Source organism: Thermobia domestica, chromosome 12, assembly GCF_964235325.1.
Source record: "Thermobia domestica chromosome 12, izTheDome1.hap1.1, whole genome shotgun sequence".
NCBI classification, from domain to species: domain Eukaryota; kingdom Metazoa; phylum Arthropoda; class Insecta; order Zygentoma; family Lepismatidae; genus Thermobia; species Thermobia domestica.
Genome location: NC_137465.1, coordinates 204,804,507 through 204,817,718, shown reverse-complemented (window position 1 = coordinate 204,817,718; position 13,212 = coordinate 204,804,507). Strand labels below are relative to the sequence as shown.

Genomic DNA, 13,212 nt, shown 5'->3' with positions numbered 1-13,212 from the left:
ATACAAAGATAATATGGCTCTAAAATCAACAACTACGTTCAGATTATTCTAAACAACAAAACATTTGCAGCAGTTCTAAATATTTCACAAAAAAATAAATTAAAAAAATATAAAAAAAAAATAAAAAAAAAATAAATAAATAAATAAATAAAAATAAAAAAGTACTCTACGTCCAGAGTTTGAACTCTCCAACACGGTTTATCCTTTCATCTCAGCAGCCAAATAGTTCCGAACAAAACGAAATTTTAGCCCAAAATATAAGCCCTTTTGTCTAAACTTGAATTAGTTGGATACACCACAAAAATGAATATTTCTTCTGGGACAATGTACTTCTAAACACAAACACGTTATACTGACTTATTAATTGTGGATGAATCGACAAATTGGATACTTCGGGAATATATAAATTAACTTCCCGACACTCAAATTAAACAAAGTATATTATATATCTACGGTGTTAACTAGTACACCGTGTCCCAAAAGTCCGGTAACACTTTTCTTAATTTATTACACAAAAACTACAAGTGATATAGCTGTCGTGTATATGTCATATGAAAGAGTATCTCATTTTTTTTTTTAAAGTATTATTATTTTTCAGGCAATGCTCGTAGTTCCCACATTCACCACAGTTGGCATTGGCGTCGGTGTGTTGTAAACATGGCGACTTCTGGTGCACAGCATGCTTTCTGTGTGTTGGAGTTTGATAAAAACAAGAGTGCTACAGATGTGCAACGGAAGTTTAGGATAAGGTACAAGAAAGAAGCACCAAGTAGGAAGTCTATTTACGCCTGGAATGATAAATTTGTGACAACTGGTTGCCTGTGTTCTAACAAACGAAGTGTCCATCCTACAGTGAGTGAGGAGACCATTGACCGTGTGAGAGAGTCATTTGTAAGAAGTCCAAAACAAGGCTCTTCGCAGAGCATTCTGCGAGCTACAAATATCTCGGACGACAGTGTGGAGAATGCTACGTAAGAGACTGTGTATGAAGCTCCATAAATTGCAGCTCTTGCATCAGGGTTGAAGAAGTTGCTACCGCCGTCTCTCAGGATATGCTCCAACGAGTATGGCAAGAATTCAATTATTACCGTCGTGTTTCCCATATCGAGGTATTGTGAACTCATACATTTATTTATTTATTTAAAAAAAAAAAAAAAAAAAAAAAAAACCAACAACAACAACAACAACCTTTCATATGACATATACAGGACAGCTATATCACTTGTAGTTTTTGAGTTATAAATTAAGAAAAGTGTTACCGGACTTTTGGGGGACGATGTATTTTTGGACTACTTTTTATTATTTCTGGCAGTTTCGACAGACTATTTATGAATAATTTCGCATCTAATTAATAGGTCAATGTAACATGCTGGATATTTATAAACTACACTACGTACTTCACTTAAGTTAGAAATATATATATATATATATGAAATGAATTTTTCCTCTAACAATTATTTTCATAACTCGCTTTTCAAGTTTATTGACAATACTGAACTCTTATCTACTTACCTGAAGAATCCTCTTTCCACAGCGGAAGCGTTCATGATAACACTGTCTTCTTGGTTGTATCCCGTGTAACAAGCGATGGCTACAACTGAGTTAATTCCTGCTGGGAGCTCTCGGAAACGCAGGTACTCCATGGAACGTGTTGTTACCAGCGGTTTGTGTGGATAATACAATACATGGGCTAGGGTGTCCATCCTTACGTGGTAGTTTGTGATGTATACACCCATAGCCTGTTTACCCATAGCACTCTGGAAAGGAAGGGAAACAAATATTATATATATATATATATATATATATATATATATATATAAATCTTTGCGCTTGGACAAATTTTAGTTCTTCTTTGACTGTGCATTAAAAAACGATGTAATTAGAACATTTCTCTCCTTTTCAACACTTTTCTGAAGAGATTGAATGTCCGTGCTCTTTGCATTCCTCTTTCAATGGCATGACACCTTCCAACATCCCTTGAGCGATCTGTGCCTCCTTCAGGTTCCCACTTTTAAGAACCTTCCGAAGTTCTTATATTACCTCAATTTACAACTAATTAAATTAGGATTCCCACTTATTTTGCAAGTACGAATTCCCTTACTTTCCAGATCATGATTTATAAATTTCTGATTCTACATATAATGTAAAAAGGCATCTATATTTACCTCTTGCTACGGGTTGACTCTGCATGAACATTTATATAGTCGTTAAGCCGTATTTTTAAAGGTTTCTATGACTATGATCAAATTCTTTGACTTTTGAGTTAGATGAATTCCCTCAGTTCCCTGGTTTACCAGATCGATGGGAACCCTGTTAAATAAAGAGAGGTGGTAACCTGTTGCAAATTCCCTTGTAGTTAAAAAAAAAAGGTAAGACAAACACAGAAGGGTCTTCCTGGCAACCTCCCTCTAGAGAGACACCAATCCCTCCAACCTCCCACAGAAACACACGCACACGACTGTATTTATTACCTTGTATTTATGTCATTTTCTATCCATCATCATTATTATTCTTTTCTTTTATTTAATTACTGACATTTTCTAGTACATTGGCCACAATCCAAACAATATGACTAAGTAAGAATAAAAAGAAAGAGACTTAGTAGACTAATGTTTCAAAAATAGAGACTGATAGAGACTTTGGCCAAAAAAAGACACTTTTAGATGAAAAGACTCGCTCCGATGCCTATTTCTATTCCTCGTACTACAAATGTGAACACTGATCTATGCAACAACGGGACATTTTAAAACAATAAGCATAAACTTTTATTCAGTACTTTACCTGCCATTATTCAGAGATAAGAAGTACGTAGTATTCTGGTGATCAAGTGGCTAATGCGTATGGTGTCAGGTTCGATCCCAGTGGAGATACCTGTCTCGGATACAAGTCCGAGTAGTGGTCACTTTAAAAATACATCCGTCTTACATAGCCTCGGTGCTGAAAGGAGTTATCAACTCCAATTAATCAAGTGATAAGTATTTCAATCTAGGCACTTTACGTACCCAGCACAGGAAGTACCACAACAATTTTGCGAATTTTACAGTTCATGGATTTTTTTTGTTCACGAAAGAACAGCAATCAATGTCACGACTGAAGTGTTGGTAACCCTGAAATAGTAGATGACCTCTAGATTGCCAGAAGCATGTGTGGCGAATTGAAGGCTAGAGTTCGATTCTTTCACTATTCAAACGACCTTTCCGCTTCAATATTAGGTGATTACTATGTAGGAACTGATCACTCCTTCTCTAATTTACTAGCTTACAAAGAAAGGACATGAACCTGTCAACGGAACTTCCTAATCAAACCTAGTCCATTCGATAAACATAACAAAGATATGTTAATGCACAAAAACTTAGGTGCCATGGACAACGGAGTAAGTCCCTGGAGCCCATTAACCCTGTTAGTATAAAGGAAGTCGTAAACGGAATAGGTAAGAGGAGAAATCGTGTATTTGTATACAAGCTTTTCCCTCATATATATTCCGTCTATCAATACAAAACTTGGTGTACACATTTCTTATCCCCTATTCTATTTTTTGAGATACATTTGGATTGTGTGCTTTTATCTGGGGCCACCCCAGGGGGGTCCAAAGTTGATGGTAGGGATTTCTGGAAGGAATTTTCTCATTCTCCCAGTTTTCCCTGTTTAAGTAAGTTAGAGGCCCCAATACGTAGCACCTTTGGAAAGTTTGTTTCATGCTGAAGAGAATGAACTATAAAACACAACTTTCCAATCAACAGTGTTGATGCAATAGCTATTTCACTGCAAGTCTACGATTTTCTTTATACTAACAAGGTCAATGGGCCCCAGGGACTTACTCCGTTGTCCATGGCACCTATTTTTTTGTACATGAACATATCTTTGTTATGTTTTTCGAATGGACTAGGTTTGATTAGGAAGTCCTGTTTACACGTTCATCTCCTTTCCTTGTTAATATCCCAGCCTAGCTATCCTACACAAATAACCTAGAAACTTCCTTTGGAGAAGAATATCCAGATATATATTTTACGAGATCTCTCGTCAAGGATCTGTTTTTTTCTTATAAGATATCATGAGTCTTTCTTCGCAGGAACAACAACTGACATGTCAAAATGACTATCTATGTAATGAAGTTATGTTTCTGTATACGTCGTATCCATAATCCTAATTAAATTCATTCCTTCACTTAAATCGCCTAATTACCAATTGTTCATTGATGTACTGGAAAAAGTATTTGGCCACCCCACCCTTGCTCTACAGGCTTCAGCTACCCTAGGTAAATCGACTAGAACTTGCCTTGGAAAGAGCATATAAACATGACTTTATGAGAGTGGAGAGAAAAAGAATTAAATTTACGAGCTGTGTTCAAAAATAAACCGAATCTTTGGTCAGCAAAAATACATTTATTCATATTATATACAGTGACTCTAATCTCCTTCAAAGAAGTCCCCTTAGAATGGTATTGGGATATCCGCAGTGTATTATCGGAATCAAACCTCGCCCATTTCAGGAGATTTTCAACTTTGGAAAGAGCTAAAAGTAACATAACATTATGTTGGAGGAATAGGGAGCCTGATGTATCGCAAAAATGTTGTGTTTGGCCAAGGAAGTTTCAACCTGTTGTACCGCTCCTTAATCCATCAGATGCTCAAGGGATCGTCTCTAAATGTCTGCTGAATCTTGCCAATTACTTGGATATCGTCAAGCTTTTTGAAAAATCTTGATGCATGCTCGTTGCTCAAGTCGTTCAGTCATTTAACACGAATTGTAAAATCCGATCAGCACGCATGACACGTTCACACTCAAAGACTTACTGCTCGCGACTGACTCTTTCAACGAGCAAGCAAATATTCACACAAGCACATGAATGTTCTTACAGTACTCCATCGACGAATGGCGTCTGTATGTTTATTTACGCAGGAAAAAATTAGCTTCTATATTTCCTGAACACCCCTAATATTTAAGCAACACAACGGTTAATAAATGTGTTAAAATTGTTTGAGCAACTGAATGCAATTCAAATATTGGAACAAAGGATTAACCGAACTGTATAAAAAGCAGCGTAAGTACTTACTTGGTAAGTGTTTCTGGGACTCTGGTTGTGATCAGGGAATGGAATAATAGAAGCACAAACACCCAAAATCATGGCCGGATGGATTTCACAGTGCGTGTACGTTGTACAATAAGCGTATTCTTTGTCCTGCCGAAGATCATCAGGAGACATGGCTATCATCACAGTCTCTTCCTCTAATGTGTCAATGTATTCTACGACGCCACTAGCAACCAACACCTGCCAACTGCAATTCAAAGCAATACCGTTCATTTATTACAAATTTTCACCATGGTTGAGTGATCCAAATCATATATCACTACATCCAGTATCAACACTATGACTACCTAAATATTGAGCTGATACTGCCTGAAATCATAAATCTGGCCATATGTTGTATACTCACTACATTATAGTAATGTTGTGACTTTAGTATTTAATAAAACTACAGAAACACGCGAATTTGCTTGTTCAATTACTGAAGTTAATACTTATTTAACAGACAAGACACACTGAAGTTAATTCTAACTACTCTCTTTAAAGTAAAAGAAAAAACACAAGCAACGAACTAATGAATTCTTATTTATTTTTATATTAAAAAAGAGGTATAGATAAAACCTTATTTAAGGCATAAAACCTTATTTAAGGCAATAAAACCTTATTTGTTCAGTCTAAACAGAGCAGTCACCTTCCCTAATGATAAAATACGACACACGAGTGAAAAAGTAATTCATCCACCAAGACAACATAAGCTATATCTGCATAAATAAATAAATAAATAAAATGTGACGCATTATTCCACTAAAATACCTCCAAAAGTGTTTTAATCATTCAGAAACAAACCTGTATGATTTCTCTTTCGATTGACACAACTAAAACTAATCTGATCCTCTGTTTAATTCTTCTTTCTATTGATTTTAGTTTGTTTTATATTTGATTCAGTACCCATGTTTGTTACGTTCCTGCTACACTTTTAACATACTGTTTATTATAAAACCTAACCTTAGTTTGAATATAATGGGAGGGGGGGATGACCATGGCCTTTGTTCAAGGTACTACTTCGGCATTTATTTCGAATGAGTTGAAAATACCAAACACGGAACAAGATGATAGCAGAAATTATAAGAAATTCTCGCAACAAATCGACTGACAGGCATTGAATATGAATTGAAATGTACTGTACTTACCCGTAGTTATTGTATTCTCTTTCCTTAAGCATATCTATATGCCTCTTCTTTAGAAGTAGTTTCCCATTGTCTACGATTAACAACGGCCGACATATTCGCCCTGCATCTGTGTAAATCCTAATTTCCCTGTCACGAATATCACGAATCATTGACACTTCCGACACAATAATGTCCATCTGTCTACGAAGCTTTCGCAACGTAGCCATCAACTGCTCTGGGTCTCTATGAATCCCTACCCAACAACCGTTCACAAAAATTTTGGTAGCATCCGCAATGGCTGACGGCGCTATTTCTTCTAGATTTTCCATGCTCCACTCCTCCAAGAACTCCAAGATAGGGGACGGTTGGGAACCTACAGATATATATGCCATCAAAGCCAAGTTCTTCACCAGACCTACAGCAGCGCCCTCTGGGGTTTCTGCAGGGCAGATCATACCCCACAGAGTATTATGCAACTGACGAGGTTTGGCCAATTTACCGTCTCGACCAATGGGAGAGTTCACACGACGAAGATGGGAGAGCGTTGAGGCGAATGTTAAGCGATTTAACACCTGGGACACTCCCGCTCTCGCCAAGTGGGCCTTTTTCTGGTCACCCCAGTTTCCTGTGGCCAACGAATATTTCAAACCATCCGTAATTATCTTCGTCTTGATAGCCAGCTCCAAATTGAAATCCTTTCCTCTATCGATAAATTTCTGAGCGTACATTCTAACTTCTTTCATCAAATTCTTAAACAGCCTGGAAAAGCAATAAAACATTATTAGCATTTCACTCGAAAATGATTCAACAAAATGTCAATTTAAAATGCAAAGCTAACAAGAATCATTACGATTACCTATGTATTTGCAGAAAGTACCGTTAACACACAGAAATTAATAACGAAAATTTTTGATTATTGTTTCAAAATTCTTGCGTTGACAACAGAGAATAAACAATTCGTCACTTATAACATGCTTCTAACAGTTTGGAAAAACAAAGTGGCACTGGAACACTAAACCTTTGCATTTACCTACTAAACCTTTGCATTTAACTGAGCCCTCTGTATTGAAGGAAATATTTAGACTGATTTCAACTACAAACTTATATCGAAAAGATAAAATCCCGCTGTCGTCTGTAATGTAAATATATAATTATTGTGAAACTTACGACAAATATATGTAGAGACAAAACTATAAATACAATATAGTATAATACTAAATAAATATTTACGACAAATGCTGAAAAATCATACGATTTAAATACAGTATTTTCAGATGGTTCCAATATAGACTTCGAACTGTTAGGATCATCGAAGATATGTATACACATTTTATGATAAATAACACTCAAAAACATTCAAATAACTGCACAATGTGTCTACTAAATTTCAAGACTGGCAACACCTTAAGATAACCGCTGGGGCCATCAAGCGGTTATTGTGTGTAGTTTTTAGTACCGAGTGTGTTGTGCATTGTGTCAAGAATTCACGAATTCATGTTCCGAATTTCGGGAGTTACAGTGATTCCAGTGAACTGTGTTTTCTTTGTTCGTCATGGATAGTAAAGTGAAGCAGAGAGTACCATCAAGTTTTGTGTAAAACTTCGTAAAACAGCCACGGAGAGCGTGGACATGATTCAAACAGCTTACAACAATAATGCTCTTTCTTGAACGAACATTTTTATGTGGCATCGTCGTTTCCGTGAGGGTCGGAAGACGGTCATGGATGACCTTATAGACCTGGCCATTCGGCAACCGACGAAAATGTTGAAAAAGTGCGGGAAAAGCTGGCTGAAAATCGTTGTCAGTCCCTCAGGATGATTGCGGAGGACTTGAACATTGATAAGGATACTGTTCGGAAGATCGTGAAACAAGATCTACAGGAAAGAAAGATTTGCGCCCCACAGTCTGCACGCAGAGAAAAAAATGGGTATCGTCGTGTCCGGAGTGGGTTCAACTGGCCGAGAATGACCCAGAATTGTTTAAGAAAATCATAACTGGTGATGAAAGAAACATTGTGACTCAATTTCGGACATCCAAGGGCTGTGATGAAGGAACTCAACACTGTCGGATAAAATGACTTCTAGAAAAGAATCCAGGAACTATACAGCCGTGCAATTACCTGTATACAATAAGAAGGGTCATATATTGAAGATTAGTAGTCAATCAAGGTAATTCTAATCTATATTATTTTCTGATAATGCCAGTTTTAAAATTTAATAGACATACTGTGCATGCACATTCTATATTTTATAATAGTGACGAGTGACACAAAGTTTATAATCATAGGTCTTACTCTATGGCATTGATATGATGATAATATTGAAGAGATGTTTCAATTATTTCCTGTCAAAGATCTGATCTTTTGATTCTATAACGTCATTGACTTTACACCTTGGGATTATTAATGTGTACAAGTGGATATATGTGTAATACAACTACAATTACTCAGTTCTGGTACAGTTTAATCCGTAATCACAACTCTCAAACCACTTCCCTCCTCTCTGACTCATTAATTTCCAGTTCTCCACATATCTTTTGGAACCACACGGGAAAGTAACTATCCTGATGGATTAGTCGCCTACTTAGCTATATTAGGATAAATGGGATAGAACATTTGACAGGTATTCGGAGAAGACAATACATTTCGATTGCTAAAATCTACCACCTTGTTTGAGCCAACAATTGGAATGGCAAGAAAATTTGACGCGTTCTTAAATATGTGAAGCTCTACTCGTCCGGATGCTTACTGAAAGCAAACGTAAACGCGAAGCTAATAATTTAATAAATAAATTTACACATTTTAAAATATATTTTGAGAGTGATACGTGTAGCATCTATTTTGTTTAACTGCGTCTATGAGAATTTTCCTGAAGTGTTTCAGTCACTTTTCTGTGGCCTATTGAAGATCCGATCACTTAATGGAAATATCTTACACTTAGAACAAGTGGCTGAAACAGTTCAGGAATACCCTTAAACACGCATCTAATGCACGTGAGAGCTATAATTATTACCTTTAAAATATATGTAAAGGTTACTATAATCCATTCTAGATAAGCTGATAGGCAATCAACACAAATTTTCCTTCTCCCTACTTCTTTGCTTTCGCAGCAGAAGGGGAAAACAAGTCGCTAATCCTAACATGAGAGAAAGATTTTCAAGGTACATATTGTGTAAGTTTTACCCCGGTTCTCCTGCACCTCACGTTGACAAAGTACTGCTCTTCCCTTTAGAAACTATCAAATATCGCTACCAGAAAGGAAGTATTCAGCTTTAAAGGAAGTATTAATTATTACTTACGTACTAACGGTCTGACACTATTGATTTCTGAAATTGTATTTCTAGAAATAAGAACTCATTCGTTATATAGTTAATTTCCAGGATTCTTTCATTTAAGCTTTGGAAGAGATTGTGAATCAAACTAATCCTATTGAAATTCTACCTTTTTTTCTTTCTCTTCCTTTTTAATGTACAAACATTGTTTATAAAAGGGTCAGATGAGACATGTGTTGTTTCTCTTATTTCAAGTTCTGTTCTTATCATGATAGTGTCCCATAAATATTATATGAATGCAGTAAGTACCAAATTAATTTCCAACCCAGTCATTTCACAACCCCCTTTACCAAGAAAACGACAACTATTCATTTAAATTTAAACCAAACCACTTAGTTTAACGACCCATTTGTGAGCCTTAAGCCTCCTCCAGCGCCATCTGCTAGCGACCTGCTGAACTACGTTCAGCCTAGTGCAAGCATGTGGTCACCGCGCTGCGACATCCTGTGCCTAACAGGTGCATCAGGAGCTTTCTAGACCTAGTTTGCCTAACGGCGCTGGGTGGACGCAGAAAATTGGGAAGCACTGGGCTAAATCGAATCCGGGACCATGCAGACATGAGTCCAACGTCCTAACCAATAGATTGTGGTGTTCCCTTCATTTAAATTTACTATTATACTAAAAGATGTTTAACTTATCTCACTAATACAGATAAATGTAACGAAGTGTTTCAAAATATGTAGAGCAATGATGAAAGTTATAGTTAATTCTTTACATACATTCTATACCTGTGCGTGTGGGATTGATGGTGGAAGGAAGAACACTAAAATTCAAGTTTATCAGACGAAGTGCGTATGTGTCATTGAGATTTTTTTTCTTATATCTTCTATCAGCTTATCTGGGATGGTTGCTGGATATGTATTCACTACTTAATTTTTTGACAATTGAGTATTTTGATAAAGAAAATGACAAAAATGATATACCTATTGCCTTTCAATAATATTAGTCAATATATTTCTCGCATCTAGATACGTTTATCAGTACAAAGGCAAAAGATAAAAATATGGTTAGGAAGTACTGTGATAGGGACGGATAAATATATGACAATTTAAAACTGGTAAATTTATACGGAAATTTACTTAACTAGCCTACCACGTAATGAGTACTCACTGGAAATAATGTTTTCGAAACCATTTAACTTTTCCATTGGGAATATGTGTCTATAGACCCTTACACCACATTCATCTTTAACACACCAGCTTCATTCTCCTTTCCTAATAATGGCTTCAGAGATGTCTTCAATATCATATCAAGATATGGAAATAAAACCAGTTCCAGCTAACCTCTTTCCTAACAAAACGAACGAAAAACTTATTTTCTCATTTATTCGAATCCCCCCTCTTTAACTATACCATTAATATTACGCGTCTTCGATTTGGGAGACGCAGCGAGTTATGTGGTTGCGATCACATGAGCCAACCAACCTTTTGTTAAGCTGCAGGTCCACGTCTCATATAGCCTCAATGCAGATAATATACTCTAAACCAACTGAACCATTCATACTCTCGTCGGGGAAGAACTGTCTTATAGGGCTGAAAACGGTTCGCTTTTGTAAAAGTATAAGATGGATCTCTAGTCTGAAGCACAAGAAGAGATGGATCTCTAGTTTGAAGTGCAATCCGAATCCCATGATATCCATCATGTAAACATGTCTTTACAACAAAGACAAAGTTACTAACTATATAACCACGAGAGAACCTTACTAAATTTTATTACAAGATCGTCAATCTAAATTTGATATTTCAAAACCGTATGTGTGCAAGTTTTCTTTTCTGTACGAGGTAAACTGGATATTGTGTTATAGACAGTATAGATTTTATACTCAACTCACCCTCGAAACAAGAAAGCAAGCAACGGTCCTGCCAAATCCAATCTTTTGTTTCCGTAGTGATCTCGATCGTCCAATTCTCGGCGACCCAAAGCTGCCAACAGCAACCGATGCACCATGTACCTATTAATAAAAGGCCAATCAATACGATTTCATTTAGATTGTTTACAATGTAATCATTCATTCGTTATTAACAGAATAATAGTTTTCGTAGCATAAATTCATTCACCATCTAATAAAACAAATTTTAATCAACAATGTACTGTAATCTACATCTGAATAAATAAAACCTAATTTCATATTATTATTATTATTATTATTATTATTATTATTATTATTATTATTATTATTATTATTATTATTATTATTAATTCAAAGCAGTTTATTCGCAACAACAGCCTGACAGCCACTAGTGCGCCACGAGTAATACAAAATACAGTGAGTACATTGAATCATAATAATAAAATAAACAGTTTATACATAAAATCATAATATTAAAAGAAACATGATAAATATATTATGATAAATATAAAAATAAAAAACAAACATATAGTATCTGTAATTTAAAAAAAAAGTACATACATAAAGATTACACGTGGAAGAATTACATGCATACATGATAAAATTACATGCATGAACATAAAAATCAAAAATACATTTATATAAAAAAACTGACATTAATAGAAATAAAAGAAAATATACGCATATTAAAGGCAGCCATCCGAACAAGACTGACGACTTTTAAAAAGTTTAAAGAATTCATGACGAACAACTGAAAATTTAAATTGGAATAGATCTAAATTAGAACACAGTTTATGAGCTGTCTCAATACAGCTATAAATAAAAGATTTTGAAAATAAAAGAAGTAAATTTCCTGGCTCTACAATACGAAACTCTTAACGAAATGAAACCATCTACATAAAAACGTCCATGTAGTAGGTTATGCAAAATTTTTTAGCTCAAACAGACTGCGTCTATCGCTAAGGGTTAATAAATTTAAATCCTCGCGTATACCACTTAAGCTCAGCATCTTCGCATAGCTTATACAGAAGTTGTTCAGCCTGCATTTGGCCGATTTCGTTCCTTCCCCCTCCCGGGCAGAATGGACTCACCCGACCTGGCTCGTAGCGTCCTGCAGTGTTGTGCAGTGGCTTCCTGGGAACGGAGTTGTTTTTCCGCGCGGACGACAATAAAGCAAAAAACAGGACCATTGTTGTGAGTGTTGTGTTAAATTTGTTTCCAAGTGTGTGGGTTTCCGCTCTGTGACCAAAATGCCGCCCAAACTAAGCCGGTTTTGGGAAGGCTATGTTGCGGCTCTTTAAGACGCCCACTTTAGTGTTTCTGTCATTAGAAAACAGTGCAAGAAGAATGGTTGCAACATCAGTTTAAGTGGAATAAAAAATGTTATTAAAAAGTTCCATCATTTGGATCACCAACGAAGTTGCCTAGGAAGCGGGAATCGACTAAGGCAATCTCTACCATGCAGAGGAAACTTTGCAAAATGGCAATGCAAGAAAATCCGCCAACACAAACATATATGGCTAATCGTCTTGACGTGTCTTTGGGGACTGTGAGCCGGACGTTACACCATCAACTCAAGCTGGAAAAAGTCATGAAATCTCGCGGACATCTTCTCACGGATGCCTACCGAAAGGAACGAAAGTGTAACGCCCGGAAGCTGTACGAACGGCATCATCTGGGAAAACAAAGGTGGATGTACGTCATAACACTCGATGAAGCATGGATTTACCTTTCCGACTGCGGCAAACCGAGAGCCATCATGTACCGAGAGAATGGCGCCAAGAGCTTCAGAAGCTGGGTCCGTGTCAGTAAAGAATCCTTCCCAAAAAGGTTCATGG

The 13,212-nt window shown here is 36.4% G+C and overlaps 1 protein-coding gene across 1 annotated transcript in view; it reads right to left on the bottom strand.

The window, feature by feature from the left end:
* Polr2B (RNA polymerase II subunit RpII140) overlaps positions 1-13,212 on the bottom strand; it is a gene marked incomplete in the record, with an annotated part of 60,646 nt that overhangs the window by 27,710 nt on the left and 19,724 nt on the right. Inside the window, 4 exon segments of the mRNA XM_081734592.1 lie at positions 1,513-1,757; positions 5,054-5,276; positions 6,217-6,954; positions 11,357-11,476. Of these exon segments, the coding sequence (XP_081590718.1) occupies positions 1,513-1,757; positions 5,054-5,276; positions 6,217-6,954; positions 11,357-11,476 (1,326 nt within the window).